Genomic DNA, 18065 nt, shown 5'->3' with positions numbered 1-18065 from the left:
ACCAAGAATTTGTGTGTGTAAAGAATAAAATCACGGGCACATGCAAGGTAACCATGTGCCGTGTCTATGATGGAAGTCATGAATCACACCCTTAATAATTGGTTGGATATATTTAAGTAATGGAATATGTTCCGTGCATTATTATGTTGACATTTGATAACGTTAATGTATGTTACAAAATGCAAGCTAGCTTTGATACATTTTTAAAAAAAAAACATTTCTTACCTGAATTTCCCTGATGGAGGATTCCGGGGCATTATAAGAATGTGGTACGTATTGCGTAGAATTATTTTTTTTAATTAAATCCTTAAGCGTGAAACAACAATTTGTAACAGAGTTCCACAACCACTAAAAGGTTGTAGTGATTAAATCAAACCAATTTATGTAAAATAATTTTCATAATTTTTCCAAATTCATATGGTACCTAACTTTCATTATGATTTGAAAAATTATCTTACATCAGGACATAATTCACTTTGGTAAATGGTAACTTTCACTTATGACATATTGCAAACTCTGATTTATTTTTGGTGAAAACCCGATACACGACAGAAAGTATTAATTTCGTTTGTAACATGATACATCCTATTTAGTTTAGTTAGAAGATGTTCGAGTATCATACGGTCCAATAACCGGTTTATCCAAAAACCCGTACCAAACCGAAATCAAAACCGGTTTTGGTATGCGATAAAGCACCGGTTTGACTAAATCGTAGCCGATTTTGGTCAAAAGGTCTACCATTTTTTTCCCGGATTTCCCCTCAAAACTGAAACCGAACCGATATGAAACTGGTAAAAAACCGATTTTAGAAACCGAAAAGCGGAATTAGTTTGGAACCGGCGGTTTTTCTAAAATCAGAACCGGTTATCCCAAAACCGTTTTTTTTTTTTTTTTTTTTGTCATGTCTAGAAATCGTGAGCGAGAAGTAAACCATAAGTCCATAAACCTCTTAGGCCCATAAAATAAAATACATGCCCAATAATGAATATCACTATGACTACACAATTGAAACGAATCTGAAGCCCAATAACCTAATGGCCCATTTTCCTTAGTATATCGGGAAGCGGGTCATATCGTATTTATTTATGCTAATCAAATCAGGTTTTCTTCCCCAAATTTTTGGCGCGGTGAAACTGCATTACATCTTGTTTTTTATTTTATTAAATTTAATTTTAATTTTCATAAATAAATTCTTCAAAATCCGATTACAGAATACAAAAAAGATGGAAGAAGATCCATTTGACTTCGAATCCGATATCCTGTTGGCAACGTCACCCGTGGTTGCTCCAAAACGACGGTATATACAGTAACTGTAAACCCTAATTTTATTTATTATTTATATTTGTTTTTTTCCACCAGTTTTACTTATTATATGTTAAATAAAGGGGTATAAATTATAACATCAGTTTATAAAAGTTTCTATAGCATGTATCTGCATATTAATTCTGCATATAAGTATTCGAAAAAAAGGGGGGTGAGGATTTCCCTTTTTTTTTTTACCTAGAAAGGTGGTCCCTTTAGACGGATTGTGTTACATAAGTTCTGAAAATATATAAAAGTATTGAATGTTGCTATTGGGTTTGGTTTATTATTGGATTGGGGGAAATGGGTAATGTGACGCTTTTCTATTGGTATTACTAAAGTTTTGAATTGTGTCGTATAATAGGATATATAGTTTAGATGGTGAAGATATTGATGTTTGATCTTTGCGCAGGAAGAAGGTGATCGGTTTGGATGATCTGTTGGCAGATCACCATGAAGAGAAGAACAAGGCGGTTGAGAGAGAAAGGAAATTGGCCAGAGGTAAAAGTAGATCTATCATAGATCACGACGAGGACGAAGAAGATGGTAGAGTTGCTAAACTCTCCAAATATGTCAACGAATGTCACGAAAAGGCAAACATCTTTACTCTTACTTTTTATTTGTCTTGATAATATTATAAAACTGGCATTGTAGCAGCGTAATGAGATAATTGATATGAAAGTGAAAAGAAAATAACTGTGTTTCTTGTGAACATGTCAGTCTTCAATACTCAAACGCGGAGTGTGTGGCTTGTCACTTGGTGGGTCTGTATTATGTGTTGGTTTATATAGGGCGGAAAATGACGACTATCAGACCACCACTTGGCGTTTTCCACACACATCTTTCCATATATGCTATATGTTGGTTTATATTGGGTCGAAAATGATAAGTGGGCAATGATATAAATCGGAAGGATGATAGTAGATTAAGGGATGATCCAAGACTGAGCTGCCCGCTCCTTTTTTAAGACCATTTTTTAAAAATATATATACTTTATATTATGCGTACTACTAGAGATATTGTTTGTCTCATTGGTATTAACCTAATGGTCTGGTTTTATCAGATGACTCAGTTGAGCGATGAAGACGATGTATTCAATTGGGGTCTTCTTGTTTTTGGGGAGCAGGTTTACATCGTTCGACTAATCAATTATCAATAATGCTCTTTTGAGTATAAGCATACATTGTATTATTTTTGGTTTCTTATGAACTTTGCAGAAAGCCTTTCCGTCATATGCATTTAGCAATGTTCATTGTTGCTCACTTTTCCATTCTATTATGAGTCATGAAGTGAATACACTTGTTGAATTATCTTCAGAATCGGGTCAGTTTAATTAAAAAAACTTTAGCAATTCTTTAGTATACTATTTCAGCTTATTTAATTGCATGTTCTCCTTACAGGAGAAATCTTTTTTGAAGGATTGTTAGCTGATGGGTGGTTATTGACATCGGTTTGCAAATGTGGTGAAGTAGATGAATCCATTGCGAAATGGACTTTTCACTTGAGTATGCCTTTCCTGTTAATTAGTATACTTACAAGGTTATTGCTTGACATTTTGCTGATTCAAGTGTATCTGGATTTGCAGTGCTGTATTCATCAAAAGAAGTGCTCAGAAGGGCTGCAGTAGATTTTTGGTGTGCAATCTTATTACTAAAAAATGAGGTGTGAAGTCATTAATTATTAGCTTTCTTATGAAACTATATATTGTGTCTCACTGTCCCTTCGCTACATGATTGTTACTGTTATAAGTTATTGTGATTGATTAATCAGGATGGTTCAAAGTCTTTAAGGATTGACTGGCTACCAGGCTATCCAGAACTTAAAGGTGCTCTGGAACGTTATGGTTTCCTATTCGATGAACCTACTCAAGGCTCTTCTGATATTGAAATGGATGTTGAAGGTAAGGTTATTATTATGTTTGATTGCTTTCATCAATTTGATTGATAGAAAGTAAAGCTATGCATATGTTTCTAAAATATAGGTCTTGTAATGATTTCGAATGCTTTTTGTTTTTAAAATTGATGAAGTTGAAGGGTTGGAATATCGCTGAAAATTATATATGTTTCTAAACTGAAATGTGATATCATCTTTACTTGGATGTCATTGTGAAGCTCTTGCATCTGTGTCGTCGTTGTTGTTCACTAGGTTCAATGATTATATTTATTTTGTTTGAAACATATATCTTTTTAATTGGAGAGTAGATTTGTTTCCACCAATAGAAACCATAAATACTACTTGGGTGTACTGTTCTCAGATTCCGAGTCCATGGGACCTCCTCATAATATTAGAGCATGGATCAAGTATGTAGCTGCTTGTAGCCAAGCAAGGTTAGTTAAAACAACATATACTAATACGTAAAAATGACTACTTTGACCCAGTTACCTATGAAGGGTTGATGTGGGTTTGGTATTATCTCAGTTAGGCTGTCTGAAAGGAATACGAGTCAAACGGGTCAAACAAAGTTGCAACTTGTAAGTTAACAAAAGTCTGTTCTTAATGCGTACAAACCTCTTAAATCGTTTTGTTCAAAGATTCATATTATTACCCTAATAGCATTATATCTGTAGATACAATCAAATGATTAACACATTAATTATTTATCAAAAAGTTGAATGTTGGACTTAAAAAATTCTGGATCAACCCATCCCCACTGTCTATTTGAGCTGTATGAAGAAATGGCACAAAATTGTTTTTTGACTTGATAGCCTACTGCCCGTCTGGTCCCCTTTAGTCCTATCAATACAAGACATGCCTTTAATATCGTCTTTTGATGGTATAAACTCTTCTTTTGTAGGGATATGCATGTTATCTTCTCCCCATCAGATTCTACGGAGCTAATTGCTGTTATAATATGTCTCTTATTAGACCGACAACTAATAGGCATTACTATAGATCTTAGTGAATGCTTGTTAGCTTTAGTCAATTTTTTCACAGATGAAGAGTGGAGATCCTACTGTACAGTAGCTGCCAGATCTGTTGCCTTAAGGTTTTCACCTAACATTATTGTTCCTCGTTCTTTTTGATTGTCATATTATGTTGGTCAGTGGAAGCAAAAGAATTTTTAGTGAATAGGTTGTCGCACGTAATTATTATTATTAAAATTACTTAGAGTATTGTTTTGATTTTTTTTTTTTTTTCATGTTATTTTCGTATGGTTGTGTGATAACAGGGTCCCAAAGGATATCAATAGCCTGAGAGCTGTTGAGTGCATTCCTGCAGTTTGTGGGCGCACCAAACTACTCAGAAGTACCGTTGCGTTCCAAGTTCTTCTTTCTTACTTTGACGAGGTACATCATGCATTATAACCTTGTATCAGTGTGACAAGCCATGATTTCATGACATGTGTTGTGGTATTTTGGTAAAGCTTCTAACATTAATTATTTGGTAAAATTCTTAACTTTTGAAGGCAGAGGATGAAGTGGAGTTGATGAGGCAGTTGAGCTTGTTCAATTTGAAAGACAAAGACTGTGATCTTTTCAAAATATACATTTTCATGGTGCTGACGGAGAATTGGTTTCTGTATAACTCTGTGCCAAAACACAAACCGTTGCTGAATGAGATGTGGGGTCTGTATCTTCGCAACTGCTCTTGCCAAATCAACATCACAGACACGAGGTCTTATGCTTCAAAGGTGAGCGCGTAATTTTACTTAAAGGTAGCAAAATGGTCATTTGGGTGTTAGGTCAAGGTGAAATGATGGTTGACCCAAAGTAGTTGATGTCCAGATATGTAAAATAATTTGAGGTAAATATAGCTACTGGGATATATATCATCTGAATTATTCACTAAAAAAAAAATACAATTTAATTGAGTTTTCACCCCATTTGACCTGTTCTGTTTTTAGCAAAAAGTTTCATTATCTTTAACGTACTTGGCCTGTTAAATTTAAAACGTATCTTGAATCTTTTGCCTACTTCAAAAGACTTGAATTTGCCACTTTTTTTACTTCGTATTTGGCTTCTATAAATGAACATCAATCTTTTTGAAATGTTGCACCGCCATGCAGGTCCGCAGTAGAGCTTCTTATCTTTTGCAAGGCACCAGCGACAGATTATTGTAGCTTTCGCTATGCTAATACACACAGTATGTTCATCTTTTGATGTGGGTTGGTGTCTGCTTTACCACCATGTATTTAGAAATGGCTTGATTGTAGTTGTGTCTGATTTATATTTGTCTAGTACAACAAATTTTGTAAATGGCAAAAAGCCTGAAACTGTAAATTTGTATGGGTAGTTTTGGTAACATCATTGGTGGTTCGTACTAAAATGTCTATTGATTTTGAAGATAGCTGTATACTTGGATCTCTTTTTTTATTTTTATTATTTTTTGTAAGGTGAATTTCGCTGAAAACTTCGTGTCGCATTTCGACAGCGAGAGATCTAGCATACGTTGTCTTAACCGGGTCCGCGCTATAGAGCTCCCCAAAGTAGATTTGCCTATTTTAAATACCGGATGGGGGAAAACCCCCTAATAATCTCTTGATGTGTCATTTCTTCTTTTAAGTACCTAACGATTAATTACATATAATTATATACAACATTACTGCATTAGTGTGCAACGATCATAACTTTTTTAAGAAGTTTAATGATGTTAAAAAATGTTCATGCTTATCAAAACCTTTGGAGGAGAATGAGATTAAACTTCGAAGGCTAATAAAGCTTCCACGTCAAGCTGCAAAAGTGTTCAAACGGAGGTTAAGTGATATCAAGCTAGCTCAACTTGTAAATAGGTGCTTAAGAAAGCATAGAATAAGGGATTTCATCCCTATTTTTAAATACGAGTAATATTTAGGATTTTGCAAATCAGCTAGGCTTAACTTCAAAAAGTATTATGCATGATTGTTCAAATTATAATTTTGACGTATAAACAATGTAGATACTTGATACTAAACAATACATGTACAAATATAGACGTCCAACAAAAAAGGCAGTATAGATAGGGTTATAAACGAATCAAACAAGAAGGAAACACACCTTGTTTATGTTCATTCATTTAAAAACGGTTTATAAACAAATAACTAAACACTAAACTTATTATTTTATTTGTTTTACTTTTATTTTACCTAAAACCTTTATATCAATCCTTTAAATAAATTGACTTCATGTAACTAACTTAAATAACACGAGCATGGCATCCGCATGTTGCGGTGGATACCACGGACAGTGTTTCTCATATCACGATTACCTTGTGTTTTGCCTCTTGATTTTTGGTTAGTTGTATATTACTTCTTTAATTATTTGTCAAAGAAAGAGGAAAGTGTGTGTAAAAAAAAGCGAGCTATAGAATATGGATGAATAGGGATATATAATAATGGGTGTGTAAGGACAAATAAGTAATTCACGTGTCTTAAGAATTCAAAACTTTCAACACCACCCAATAATTTTTATAAAAGAGACAAAGAGTATAGATATAAGAGACTACAACTTTCATATTACCACCCAATAATTTGTATTACTTTAAACGGAAAGTTATATAGAACACTTTGATCTTCTCATTTTGATATTATGTAGGTTTTTCAATTAAGACTGGATCATTTCAGCAGCTTTAGGTGGATCATATGATACTCTTTGTTAAAAGTCCTATTTGCAAACCAAACATCAAATGAAACGTTAATACTTTTAAAAAGCCTTTATACAAAGTAGACATGTGTAATATTTTCTCCGATGTTCATTTTTTTTTTAAGATTTATTTAACGTCTTTACTTCAATAACAAAGTGTTTGGTGGTCAGTGGTCTCATTCGCGTTACCCTTGGGTTTTATCAAGTATCAACTAAAATAGATATTTTATCTACACTATATTATAATAATTATCACTTTTTCTCTCATAAAAGTGTTAGATGCAAAATTATCATTTTACCCTTAATAAATTAATTTATATCATCAATCCCTTATCTTTTAAAATATCTCCATTATCCCTTTAAATCAATTACATTAAATCAATTACTTACACCCACCACCAACAACAGTTCGTCACCACTACGACCGCTCACCACCGTCGCATTACGCGGATACAATGCTAGTTTCAAATAAAAAAAATAATACGGAGTAATAATGAGGTAGCACTGTTCTAAATTTCAAAATTAGGCTCGGACAACCGTTGAGCACCCGAACCTAACTCACCTTTTCGTTCCTTTAACTGAATCCCATATTTCTTTTTTTCTTTCTTTTCTTTTTGGTCCCTTATCAAAACCCATCTCAAATTTGAAAGCTTGTGAAAATTTTCATCTGGGTTTCTTTAGAATCTTTCTTTTCTTGAATCTTTAACAACAAATAATTCAAAACCTCGAGAAAATCATTTTTTTAGGGTTTTAAAACCCCTTTTTTCCGGCCAAGTGTTTCATAGCAAACCCAAGATTTAAATCTGCAGAAAGATTTCTTCTTTTTATTTAAATGTTTTAGAAACCCGAAGAAACTGAATTCTTCATCTAAGTTTTTTCCCGCAAACACTAGAACTATATTTGAGAAAAGATTTGTTTTTTTTTAATTTAAGTTTTCGAAACCCAAGAAACCGAGTACTTGATTTAGGGTTTCACACAAACCCTGGGACTAGATTTGAAAAAAAAATTAGTTCTTTTGAATATATTTGACAATTGAGATAAGGGTTTTGAAGGAGTAGTGGAAATGATAGGGGAAAGAATGGCTAAAAGGTCATCTTTTGGGAAGTCGATAAGGAAAAGGCTTTCGGATATCACAAATTACCAGCCACAACAACCCAAATCCTCGCTGGTTTTTGATCAAGTTTCTGTATTTAATGATTTATCGTCTTCGACTAAAGAACACATTGATCATCTTTTAAAAGTATAATCACATTTGTTTATTATTTTTCTTTTTCTTTTAATTTCTTGTTATTTTAAACTATAGTTTAAATTGGATTTCATCATCAAATGCGCAGGAAAATGCTGGGCTCTTGAAGCTAATTACCGAAAAAAAGTAAGTCTTTTCCCTCTTTGTGCTATATGTGTATTGTCATTACGAGTACAGATACAGACCAAATTTTTGCAATGCAAACATAACATAGAATTGAACCTAGTAGATTGCAATAACGAACAGCCCAAATTTTTGCAGTGGCGTGTGATAGCAACGTGATGTATGATTTGTTCACGATCATTTAAACTTGGTTATTCTTGAGTTTACTTATTAGTTTAGCTTTCATAGTTTAGTTAATAATGAGACTTTCTCAAATGTGAATGACAACAGCAAAGTCATAGAGCTCAATGGAGTTGAGCTTCAGAAGCTACGGGTTGCTCTTCAGAAAACACAGCTGCAGAATTTGGGCCTTGCTCAATCAAACAGCCATATGATGGCGGTTGGTTTATTGATTTCATCACTAAAACTCTCAAATCATTGATTTCCTTTTAAACACAAAGAAACCTCACACACAAGTAGACGTCGCGAAATGGGCATGTCAGGTGGGGTTGGGTTCAGGCTAAAACATGTAAGTTTAGTCGTTGAAACATGACAGGCTGGGATGACCGTATTGCTTTTTGTCCAATTTTCCTATTTTTATGAACTTAAAGTGTTTTATATGATTAAAAGAGATATCATAGCATCATAATCTAATTTTTCAAATAAAAAGTGCCTAGGTAGTTGTATAAATTGAAATACACTTTACTTACTGTTGGCCTGTTTGGACGTCACGGCGCATCTGCCACGTTTCCTTTTGTGTTATTTTGAATTATTATTATTTTCCCCGTTCTCAGGAAACATGCCCTGAATCCATTTATAAGTAAAACGGGGCGCAATATTCATTGATGTGGCAAAATCCCAACATTCTTTTTCTCAAACTAGTAGGATTTATAAGAATGCTGACATTAATGTGTACTCTTTTGTTGGCAGGAGCTTAATTTAGGTAAACAAAAGGTAAGACTTTTTCATTTTTGAATACCGAATTTCTAATGGTTTCAAGCCAAGTAATGTTCTAATTTTTTATCCGCTGATCACAGCTAAAATCACTTCAACATCAACTTACCTGCAAGGATGCTTTGCTTAAGACAATGAATTTGGAACTTCAGGCAATGCCTTATTCCCTTAGCATTATACATTTGTCGATACAAATTCAATCTGAAAATGGGTGCACAAGGTAGAAATACCAAATTCCCTTGCGTCTAACTGACTACTTAACTGACTACTTATTTTTCACAGGCAGCACGTGTCCAAAAGAAGGTTGAATTGCAGGTGGCTTACCTTTTCTTTTTTTTTTTTTGCTGAATACCCTTGCGGTTCTGTAGATGTGGTATCGTGACACATCCACCAATTATATGTTTACTTTTAATCGTGACACTAAAAGTAAACAGTAATTTTAAGTGTATTCAAATGCAGGTAAGTTTTGCTTCATAAGAAAAGTTACATTAGTTTCTGTGATCATTTTTAGCACATTAACTATTAGTAAATTTTAGACAGTATTTGGCAATTGGTCCAAACTGACCACACACTTTGATATGAGCCAATTGTAAACCATTACCTAGCCTGGCCATTTTGTCACCTCGACTATGCTACATCACCAATGAACTATTTTTCTGTTTTGATGTATGAAGGATGGTGATGATGTTGATACCAACCAACGAATTACCTACAAACATATGCGTCCAGTAAGAAGCCAGTGTAAGTGCTAAAAGGGTTGTCAGAGTTCAAGTATCATATTTTCGAAATCTAATTCAGCAGTCTATGTATGTGCAGCAATGGGCTCCTTGATGGCTACAGTTCAAAGAGTTCCCAAGAAAGAAGCAGCTGAAAACAAAAGGTATTAAGTAATATGCTGATATGTTAACATCTTTTAGTTTATTTCCATTTTATTTCTGAATGAGACGGTTTAGTTTATGGTTCCACACATAGCTTTTGTGACTTTATATATAACACGTTATCAATGAAGTAAAATGTTTGTGGGTTGACCTGACACAGACTAAATACAACTGAACATGTTTTCATTCATTACCCATCCCACCGATGTAACCTCTAGTCTGCACTGATGTTTACAAACTAGTTTGTCCAATGTATTTTTACCCACAGACGTTGTGTGAGAAGGCAGTCGGCTAAATTCGGATCACAAGCAAGTGAATCAGAAGAGAATTTGTTTGAGATTGAAGATCTTAAGATGCATGAAGATGGTCCAACTTTAAAAGCATCTGAACAAAATGAAGGGCAATGTGGTTCCAAACCCGAACCTCGAGGATCACAAAGAATGTCATTTGGACGACCATCACGTAGAGCTGCTGAAAAAGTCCAATCTTACAAGGAAACACCAATCAACATCAAAATGAGAAGACCTGAGTAGTTCTGGTTTGTGTACCAAGTTACTATTGTTATATAACAGGAACATAATTTCATTTTGGCTTTTGTATCAAGTAATATGAGCATAATTTAAGAATGAATTGTAACTGTTATAAATGAAAAATGAAATATCAACATTTATAAATGAAAAGTGAAATTTATGAACAAAAACTAATTGTTTTAAGTTTCATAGCTTCAAGGAGAACTTCCCAGGTTCACTATAAGATTTTTCCAACTGCTCCAACTTGTTTATCTTAAAACCCCTAATCCTCATTTCCTCAGGCAATGCTCTGTCATCTTTGTCAATGCTTTCAATTGTCCACCCATAATTTTGTACAGAACCTCCCACTTTCAGCTGAGAACCCAAAATGAAACAAAATTAACTTGTACACATTAAAGCATGTAATTAGAGGTGGCTAAATAGATGGGTCGGGCAGGTAGGGCTGACCCAAAACACTTGTGTACAAAATCTTTAAAGCTATTTTGTTCAAAATAAATTTGACTCTGGGACTGAATAACCTACGGTATTTAGGAGATCACCGAAGGACTTTCGGCTCCTATTCAAGAAAATAATATTGCAACCTCTACTAGGATTCATCATAGTATATTGTTAAAAACAAAACGATATACTACATAAACATACCTCGGCATCATCAACTGAATCGATAACAAGGGTTCCATCTAGTGAGAGATCTTCAATAAGAACGTTACGACCTTTAATAACTAAGGTAGATCTCTGGGAAACACTGCTGTTCCCACTCACTTTTCTTTTAACATCAGCAAATGTAACAGCCCACTTTGGTTTCCACACAATACGGGACCAAATTTCTACTTCTTGGCCATTGAATACCTGCGAAACTGGATCATCTACTTTGATACCCGCCTGATGACAAATATTAGACACTGGAACTGATCAGAAACTATGGATAGTGATACAATCAATAAGAAAGTTAGTTTAACTATCTGAAGTTGTGCTGACCAATCTTAGAATCATGTTGTTAGATCGATAAATTGCTGCTTCTCCAGAAGTGGCACTGTGATATGGGTTTCCCTTTGGTACCTATTATTCATGAAAATACAACTTGCAATGTCATTCACTCTTATAAACATTGTAATAAATTGGTTAACAAGTAGCCAAATAGGAGTTACCATTCTGTCTGACTGAACATAAAGCAACCTTCACAATTTGTACAAATATTTCAGTTTGAATGTAATTAGTTATATTTTTTAAGGATGAAATTTATTACCTTTGCAGCATCATCGGGATTGTTCTTAACAGGTGCGTATGCAAGCCATGGATCTGACACCTAAGACGGAAGTGTCTATCACAATTGTGTGTTGCAAATGACCAGGCAACTTTGCAAATTGATGCAATTAAGTGAATGATAAATTATCGTATTACACCTAAGAAATAATAGAAACTAACTAATCACTGTACTTACAGTAAAGCCAACCCTTGCTGATGGGGCCAATGTTTTAGGATAATCTTGCATCATACATTCTAACCTAGTAGAGGACTTGAAAGCAGTTTTTGTCGAATCTTTATATCTGTCATCAAAACATGTGACAATAAAAATTAGACTATGCTCCCAAATTGGTAAAAAAAGAATAGAAGAGTTCATCAAGAATTAAATAAATAGAAAGCATGCAAGAACTTAAACAGAAACTACTTGGGGTTAACAAACTCCTTTATGGCACCGCTAGTCTTTGATAACTCATCAATATAAGGACCAAGCTCAAGAATTAACTGTATTGAAATATAGTTTTAACCATCAAGAGCGTGATAGGAAAATAACAAAATACAAGTACAATTTTGTAAGCGAAAGGAATCATACTTGGTTTATGTTTCCAGGGTATGGAGAATAACCAGTTTCACAGTTGACATCACCATCAGGATGACCTGTTCCTCTAAGCAGAGGATCTAGTTGATTGTATTCCACGTTGATTACCATTTCCCTTCCTAAACTTACCATATACAGTTATAACGTATTAGGTTTCAACCACATAACTTAAAAATATAGAGAAACAACTTAGTTTCCAATAAATTTCACCATCTGCGTGAGTAAGCCTTGTAATGCCCCCAATAGGTTCTTTAGCTTTGCGAGGAACAGCAAGAGAATTAACATGGTACCCCTTCGTGGCACTAACTCCTAAAGCTGCAGGAATTACCTGGTAAACAAGTAAATTTAATCTAAAATCTTGTTGGGATATAAAACTATTGAAATATTGATTCTGATGAACCTTGAACAGAAGTCCATTCGTATCTTGAAAAAACGTGACCCATCTTAAACCAGCATCTTTCCTGGAAAAGAAGTGTTCCAGTTATGTCATTAACTACATATATGCTTTTTTTTTTCTTCTTTTGAACGGCAACAAATATGCATCTTAATAAAAGGCAAAAAAACAATAAAATAAGAAAAAACAAAGCAACAAAGGCACAACATACCATTCTCTAAGAAGGCCACTACTATAAAGAAGTGAATGAACATCACCATGGCCATGAGGTTTTGTCTAGTAAAAATATTCAGAATTTGGTAAGATTTTCAGTAATATTCAGTGAACAAATAAAGATTATAACGCATGTAGTTTATCAAGTGTACCTGTATTTTGTATATATCTTTTGGATCTACAGCAAGCCTGGCATCATTATCAGCCAAGCAAGCGACTTTTTCCTGAAACAAGGTAGCATGAATCGATAATGCCATCTTAGTGTAGCAAAACCAATTATCACATGTGGAAAATTTACCTGTTTCAAAAGTTTTACTTGTGTTGATTTCATCCCAAAATAAGCATTTGATTCTAATAGATGTAATGTGCGTTCATGTGTATCATCTGAAGTCATTATGACTAGAGGCACGTCTCTGGGGCATTCACCTACGATTCAAATGCACTTGTGTCATCAAAAGCTAATATCAAGTGGCTAATTTTGACTTGCTATTGGTCCCTATAATAAAACAACCTTGGGCCTGTCTACAGCTAGCTTCAGATAAACATAAAATAGACTCTATGTAGTGTTGCAAGAAGCAGGTTCCTGTAGTTGTCTCCATGGGAAGGGCAACCTGCAATATAGATGAAATTTTATCAAATGTTAATATTAATAAAATAATAAACCAAACATGAATGGATTCACGACAACAACAAAAAACTACGGTGTAACCTTAATTCCATTATATCCAAGACGTTCCCCAAGCCCTCCTGCTACAAGTACAAATGCAGTATATTGCACTTGCTTGACACCAGTCTCCTCGTATTTGATGAAGTTATCATCGCCAAATGTTAAAATTTCACCTGCTGGGACCTGCAGATATGTAGTTCGATTTCAAGATCTTCACACGAAGGTAATGAATCACATATATACAGCCTTCATGGTTGACAAAACAGCTTCCATGATTCATCCACTTATACCAAATAAACTTAGCAGCTAAGCTGTCCTTAAGATAACAAAGATATTTGGCTCTAGTTTTTTTAGTGAGTCTGATGCAGTAGCATCGGGTCTCGGCCCAGGACCTGGCCCATCATGCGATTTTATCAAATTATCTTTTATTTTTACAAGTTATCTTTTTATTTATTAGGAGAACTATGAGTTAATTTGTTTCCTATTTTAGTGGAGTTAAAATTAGTATAAATATTAGGATGGAGAATGTTTTGATCGGTTGAATACTATTGAGTTCTATGTAGTTAATAGCAGCGCTATAGCACCTTGCAGTGCTATAGCAGATAGCGGACTTAAGGAAAAATAGCATTAAAAATAGCGGTCAAAATAGCAATTCCGCTATTATCGGCGCTATTTACCGCTATTACTGCGCTATTTTGATTTTTAAATAGCAGTGATATCGCCGCTATTCAAGGTTTTGTCATAGTAATCTATTTCAAGACTTAAAAAAGGTTTAAAATAGCATATCTAATTTGGAAAAGAAAGATTTCACCGGATCTAGAGGTAGAAGAAGAAGATCTAAAGGTAGAACATCAAGATTGGAGTAGAAGCATCACAGAAAATCGAGACTTCTGTCTTTAAATAACCTTTTAGTTAATTACATAACACCCCTTGGACTTTCATTTTTTCATGTTTGACTAGAACCACCCTACAAAAATTGACATTTTTAAAGACTTGGGATATATTTATTAAACATATTAAGTATTAAGTATTATATATATAGATATTGCATAATATTTTAGTTACCGCTATACCACCGCTATATCACCGCTATAATCAATATATCATATATCGGACCTTGACCGCTATACCGCTATATTAGTGATTAACTACTTAGATTGAGTTTATGTTAAAATTGATGTTTTGTCAAGAAAACCTTTATGGTTTCGGTCTTTGATTGATTATTTGTTCTCGAGCCATTTAATTGCACTTCTAAACTGCATCGGAGTCATAGACACAAGCATTCAAATCAGCATAGGAGCAGATAGACTCTTCTGACTTGAAATCCATAAGTAGGTAAAATATGTATGTGAATCATAAGTAAACTAATTTGCACTGATTGAGTGAGATAATGGTGTAACTTACAGAAGGTGTGAAGCCATCAAATGGATTCTTTCCCGCCTTAGAATCTGCCAGAAGTTCTCTAGCAGTCTTGATATATGATGCCAAACCCCCGGGATAGCTTGAATTAAGAAGAGCAACCTAAAAGAACTAAGCATATGTCATTCCAGCATGGAAGCAACATCAATGAGTATGTGGTTAGACTTTGTACGACCAACGGTAGCAGGTGAAAGTTTATAGCTTATAACTAATTCTCTGTCTACTAAAAATGCTATAGGCCCTGTTAAAGTATGACATGAAATTGTTTATAATCTAAAGACCTATATTAAAAGTTGGAAAAGTCGAAGTGGAACTTTAATGGGATAAGAGGATGTTGCAGGCCGAGGGCTATTAGAATTCTATTTTTTAATACTTAATATAATACGAATACGATATCTCCGGTTCATGCCAGTGAATTAAACAAACGACACCGCAGTTAGCCCTGCAAACATCACTCCCCCGTCAATAATTTCATTGTGGGGCCACTATAGGTGAACAAATTGGAATAAAGGTCATGGGTTCAAATCTTGGAGCATTGTTTGTCCTTGGGTTTGGCCTAACTCCACAAGATGGTACCCAATGATAGGTGAAGGTCCTTGGGGAGTTGGGGAGGGTCAAAAAATCCACCAAGCCATTATTGGTCCCCTACCGACAGGTTCAACGGCCAACACGAGAGAAGGTAGATTGTTTAACATGGGTGTGTTTGGCTTAGCTTATTTTGGTTTGGCTTATCTTTGATAAGCTTATCTTTTTGGTTGTTATTGGACATTCAAGCTTATTTGTCAATCATAAGTCATGATAAGCTTATAAGCAAGAAAATAAATCTTAAAAGGAGAATTTTTTAAAACGATAAGCTGTATGACTGTATCCAAATAAGCCAATAAGCCTTCAAAATAATATAACTATATAAGTCAAGCCAAACGCCTCCTTAAAGGGACATGAGGCTGAAATTTCGAACCTTGGCCTCCGTTTTTATGATGCATCTCCCACACCACTAGGCTACCAACACGACAACCTCGTACATGTATATGCATTGTCACAAAATAGGCCAAGTAACCAAAATCCTACAATAATCTTAATATATACTATAAGACAGTTGAACTAATTACTTATTAACCAATCAAATCGCTCAATTTTATCAAATTGACTCTCGCTTATGTCATCATTTAGATTAACTATAAATTAAAAATCCTAATAATCATTATCCAAATATACTATTATATTGGTATTCATATTAATTTGTAGAAAAAGTCTCATTAATTTACACTTTTTTGTTTTCCATCAATAATTTACACTTTTTAACCCTAAATACTTAATTTATATTTATTTTTAGCCATCAATTTAAGAATTTTTTTCTTAAATTTTTTAAAAACGTTACAAAAAGTATTTATATTTAATTTGTTAAAGTTACAATTGTCACTCAAATCAAAAGTCCTAATTGTTATCAAACAATATGAAAACAATCTTAATTGTTATCTAATTGTCATAGGAGAGCGATTGAAAATAAACATATTCATGTTATGGGCCGTATCATGATCAAACACATATACTTAAATGTCAAGTATAGGATCACAAGTATGTTTATATTTTAATTCTTAATAATCTTTCATAATAATATCAAATTATGAGTACAATTGGTTTCAAAAAATTATATATAGAGAAATTACGGTAGCATGTGCCTTGTGGATTGACAACGACAAACAATCCCATCAATATGTATCAGCTAATAATGACAGTGACGAACATGAGGTTATTGTACTACAACTTACAAGGTTAACACTTAGAACAATATATTTTCAAAATTATAAGTTTTTTTGAATTAAATGTATGAAAATCTAATATTGATAATATCGTAAACCCCCAGGGTGGGACATGGGTCTAAAATCTAATATATTTCTAACTAGTACTCGTAGTAGCGGATAACACATATACAAATCGATCACAAACCATATATTTATTAATAAATAAATAAAAAAGATAGATAGATCACCTGATGAAAAAAACATTTTTTGTGATCATCATCAATACCAAGATCAGGCCAACTATCAAACAAGTGAGCTTGTCCCATTTCCAGCAACATCATCCCAAGCTCTACCTGTTTTTATTTCAATCACATTGAACATAATGTATTACGAGTATTAGTAACACTTTATTTATATAATTGTCTAAACACTAAAACAACACACATTTGGAAATATTGAAACATACCTGGTCCGGAGTTAATAGTGAGAGGTTTTTCTCAAGATTTGGAGAAGAAGCCATGAAAATCGATAGATTGAACTTTATTGTTGTTAGATCTCAGAAATTGTAATGTGTTTTTTAAGAACAAAGACTGTCTCAATCACATGCTACAAGGACAACGATGATGATGACGATTACGTAAACCCAGTTTTTGTTTTTCCCCGTATTTATAATGCTGGTAAATATCATATCGAGTTTATTATTACAAGTATTTTTTTTATCGTAGATCCACACAGGTTACATTCAAACTTGAGTGGCTAAAAGTTAAAAGTTTTTTAACCCTTCCATAAAATTTAAGGATTAAAATATAAATATGATCTTTTAATTTTGTTCTTTTTTCTCGACTTGACTCAAGTTGGAGATTCAACTGATGGAATCTTCATCCATTTTTTTTACTGTCATATTTTCAGCAATTATTTTCTTTCTTTTTCTTTTTTTTTTAATATAATGCGATTAGATATGTACTTATCATGTTTTGTCAATCACTCGATTGTCAATTTGTCATGTAGATAAAGCCTTATAATTCGGACTAATGCAAAAAAAATGTGCTAATTCAATACATTGGTTTTGAGCCCGCTGATCATGGATCTTTATAAAAAAAATATGTTTTCTTTAATCCCTTATAAAAATTTATCTTTAATCCCTTATAAAAAAATGTGCAAAAAAAATATTTTAATCTCTTATAAAAAAAATATTTTCTTTTTATTTTAGGTAATTCTAC

At 33.6% G+C, this 18065-nt stretch overlaps 3 protein-coding genes across 3 annotated transcripts; 2 read left to right on the top strand and 1 right to left on the bottom strand.

Annotated features, from left to right (window-relative positions):
- Nucleotides 1-1102: 1102 nt before the first annotated feature.
- Nucleotides 1103-5585, top strand: LOC122585176. Its single transcript, XM_043757286.1, has 13 exons — nucleotides 1103-1127; nucleotides 1212-1297; nucleotides 1715-1895; nucleotides 2366-2428; nucleotides 2520-2625; nucleotides 2703-2807; nucleotides 2888-2964; nucleotides 3073-3202; nucleotides 3557-3629; nucleotides 4097-4288; nucleotides 4472-4589; nucleotides 4709-4933; nucleotides 5309-5585. Exons 2-13 carry the CDS (start codon nucleotides 1224-1226, stop codon nucleotides 5360-5362), a joined length of 1398 nt encoding a protein of 465 aa, XP_043613221.1. The 5' UTR covers nucleotides 1103-1127; nucleotides 1212-1223; the 3' UTR covers nucleotides 5363-5585.
- Nucleotides 5586-7678: 2093 nt separating this feature from the next.
- On the top strand, nucleotides 7679-10670 carry LOC122584660 (shugoshin-1). The gene is made up of 9 exons (XM_043756710.1): nucleotides 7679-8100; nucleotides 8195-8232; nucleotides 8500-8608; nucleotides 9139-9162; nucleotides 9246-9314; nucleotides 9445-9477; nucleotides 9837-9903; nucleotides 9979-10042; nucleotides 10309-10670. The coding sequence occupies exons 1-9, from the start codon at nucleotides 7924-7926 to the stop codon at nucleotides 10571-10573; spliced, it is 846 nt and encodes a 281-aa protein (XP_043612645.1). The 5' UTR covers nucleotides 7679-7923; the 3' UTR covers nucleotides 10574-10670.
- LOC122609402 (UDP-sugar pyrophosphorylase-like) lies at nucleotides 10659-17490 on the bottom strand. Its single transcript, XM_043782452.1, has 17 exons — nucleotides 17312-17490; nucleotides 17094-17198; nucleotides 15089-15205; nucleotides 13727-13867; nucleotides 13529-13628; nucleotides 13316-13443; nucleotides 13170-13241; nucleotides 13016-13080; nucleotides 12811-12871; nucleotides 12621-12738; nucleotides 12405-12529; nucleotides 12240-12316; nucleotides 12012-12117; nucleotides 11817-11876; nucleotides 11549-11629; nucleotides 11213-11452; nucleotides 10659-10924 (listed from the first exon to the last, which is right to left on the bottom strand). The coding sequence occupies exons 1-17, from the start codon at nucleotides 17363-17365 to the stop codon at nucleotides 10757-10759; spliced, it is 1818 nt and encodes a 605-aa protein (XP_043638387.1). The 5' UTR covers nucleotides 17366-17490; the 3' UTR covers nucleotides 10659-10756.
- Nucleotides 17491-18065: the final 575 nt, after the last annotated feature.

Source organism: Erigeron canadensis, chromosome 1 (genome assembly GCF_010389155.1).
Source record: "Erigeron canadensis isolate Cc75 chromosome 1, C_canadensis_v1, whole genome shotgun sequence".
Classification (NCBI taxonomy): Eukaryota; Viridiplantae; Streptophyta; class Magnoliopsida; order Asterales; family Asteraceae; genus Erigeron; species Erigeron canadensis.
Note: the sequence above shows the minus strand (reverse complement) of the source record. Positions and strands in the feature narration are given on the sequence as shown.

Bases quoted from the DNA above. Each gene is read 5' to 3' on its own strand.
- LOC122585176 (XM_043757286.1), top strand. From the start codon at position 1,224: ATGGAAGAAGATCCATTTGACTTCGAATCCGATATCCTGTTGGCAACG. The intron at 3,630-4,096 runs GTTAGTTAAAAC...CTTCTTTTGTAG, and splicing joins GCTGCTTGTAGCCAAGCAAG to GGATATGCATGTTATCTTCT. The intron at 4,590-4,708 runs GTACATCATGCA...TAACTTTTGAAG, and splicing joins TTCTTTCTTACTTTGACGAG to GCAGAGGATGAAGTGGAGTT.
- LOC122584660 (XM_043756710.1), top strand. From the start codon at position 7,924: ATGATAGGGGAAAGAATGGCTAAAAGGTCATCTTTTGGGAAGTCGATA. The intron at 8,233-8,499 runs GTAAGTCTTTTC...GAATGACAACAG, and splicing joins AAGCTAATTACCGAAAAAAA to CAAAGTCATAGAGCTCAATG. The intron at 9,478-9,836 runs GTGGCTTACCTT...TGATGTATGAAG, and splicing joins AAAAGAAGGTTGAATTGCAG to GATGGTGATGATGTTGATAC.
- LOC122609402 (XM_043782452.1), bottom strand. From the start codon at position 17,365: ATGGCTTCTTCTCCAAATCTTGAGAAAAACCTCTCACTATTAACTCCG. The intron at 15,206-17,093 runs GTGATCTATCTA...TAGTTCTTTTAG, and splicing joins AAAAATGTTTTTTTCATCAG to GTTGCTCTTCTTAATTCAAG. The intron at 13,629-13,726 runs GTTACACCGTAG...TCTATATTGCAG, and splicing joins TTGGATATAATGGAATTAAG to GTTGCCCTTCCCATGGAGAC.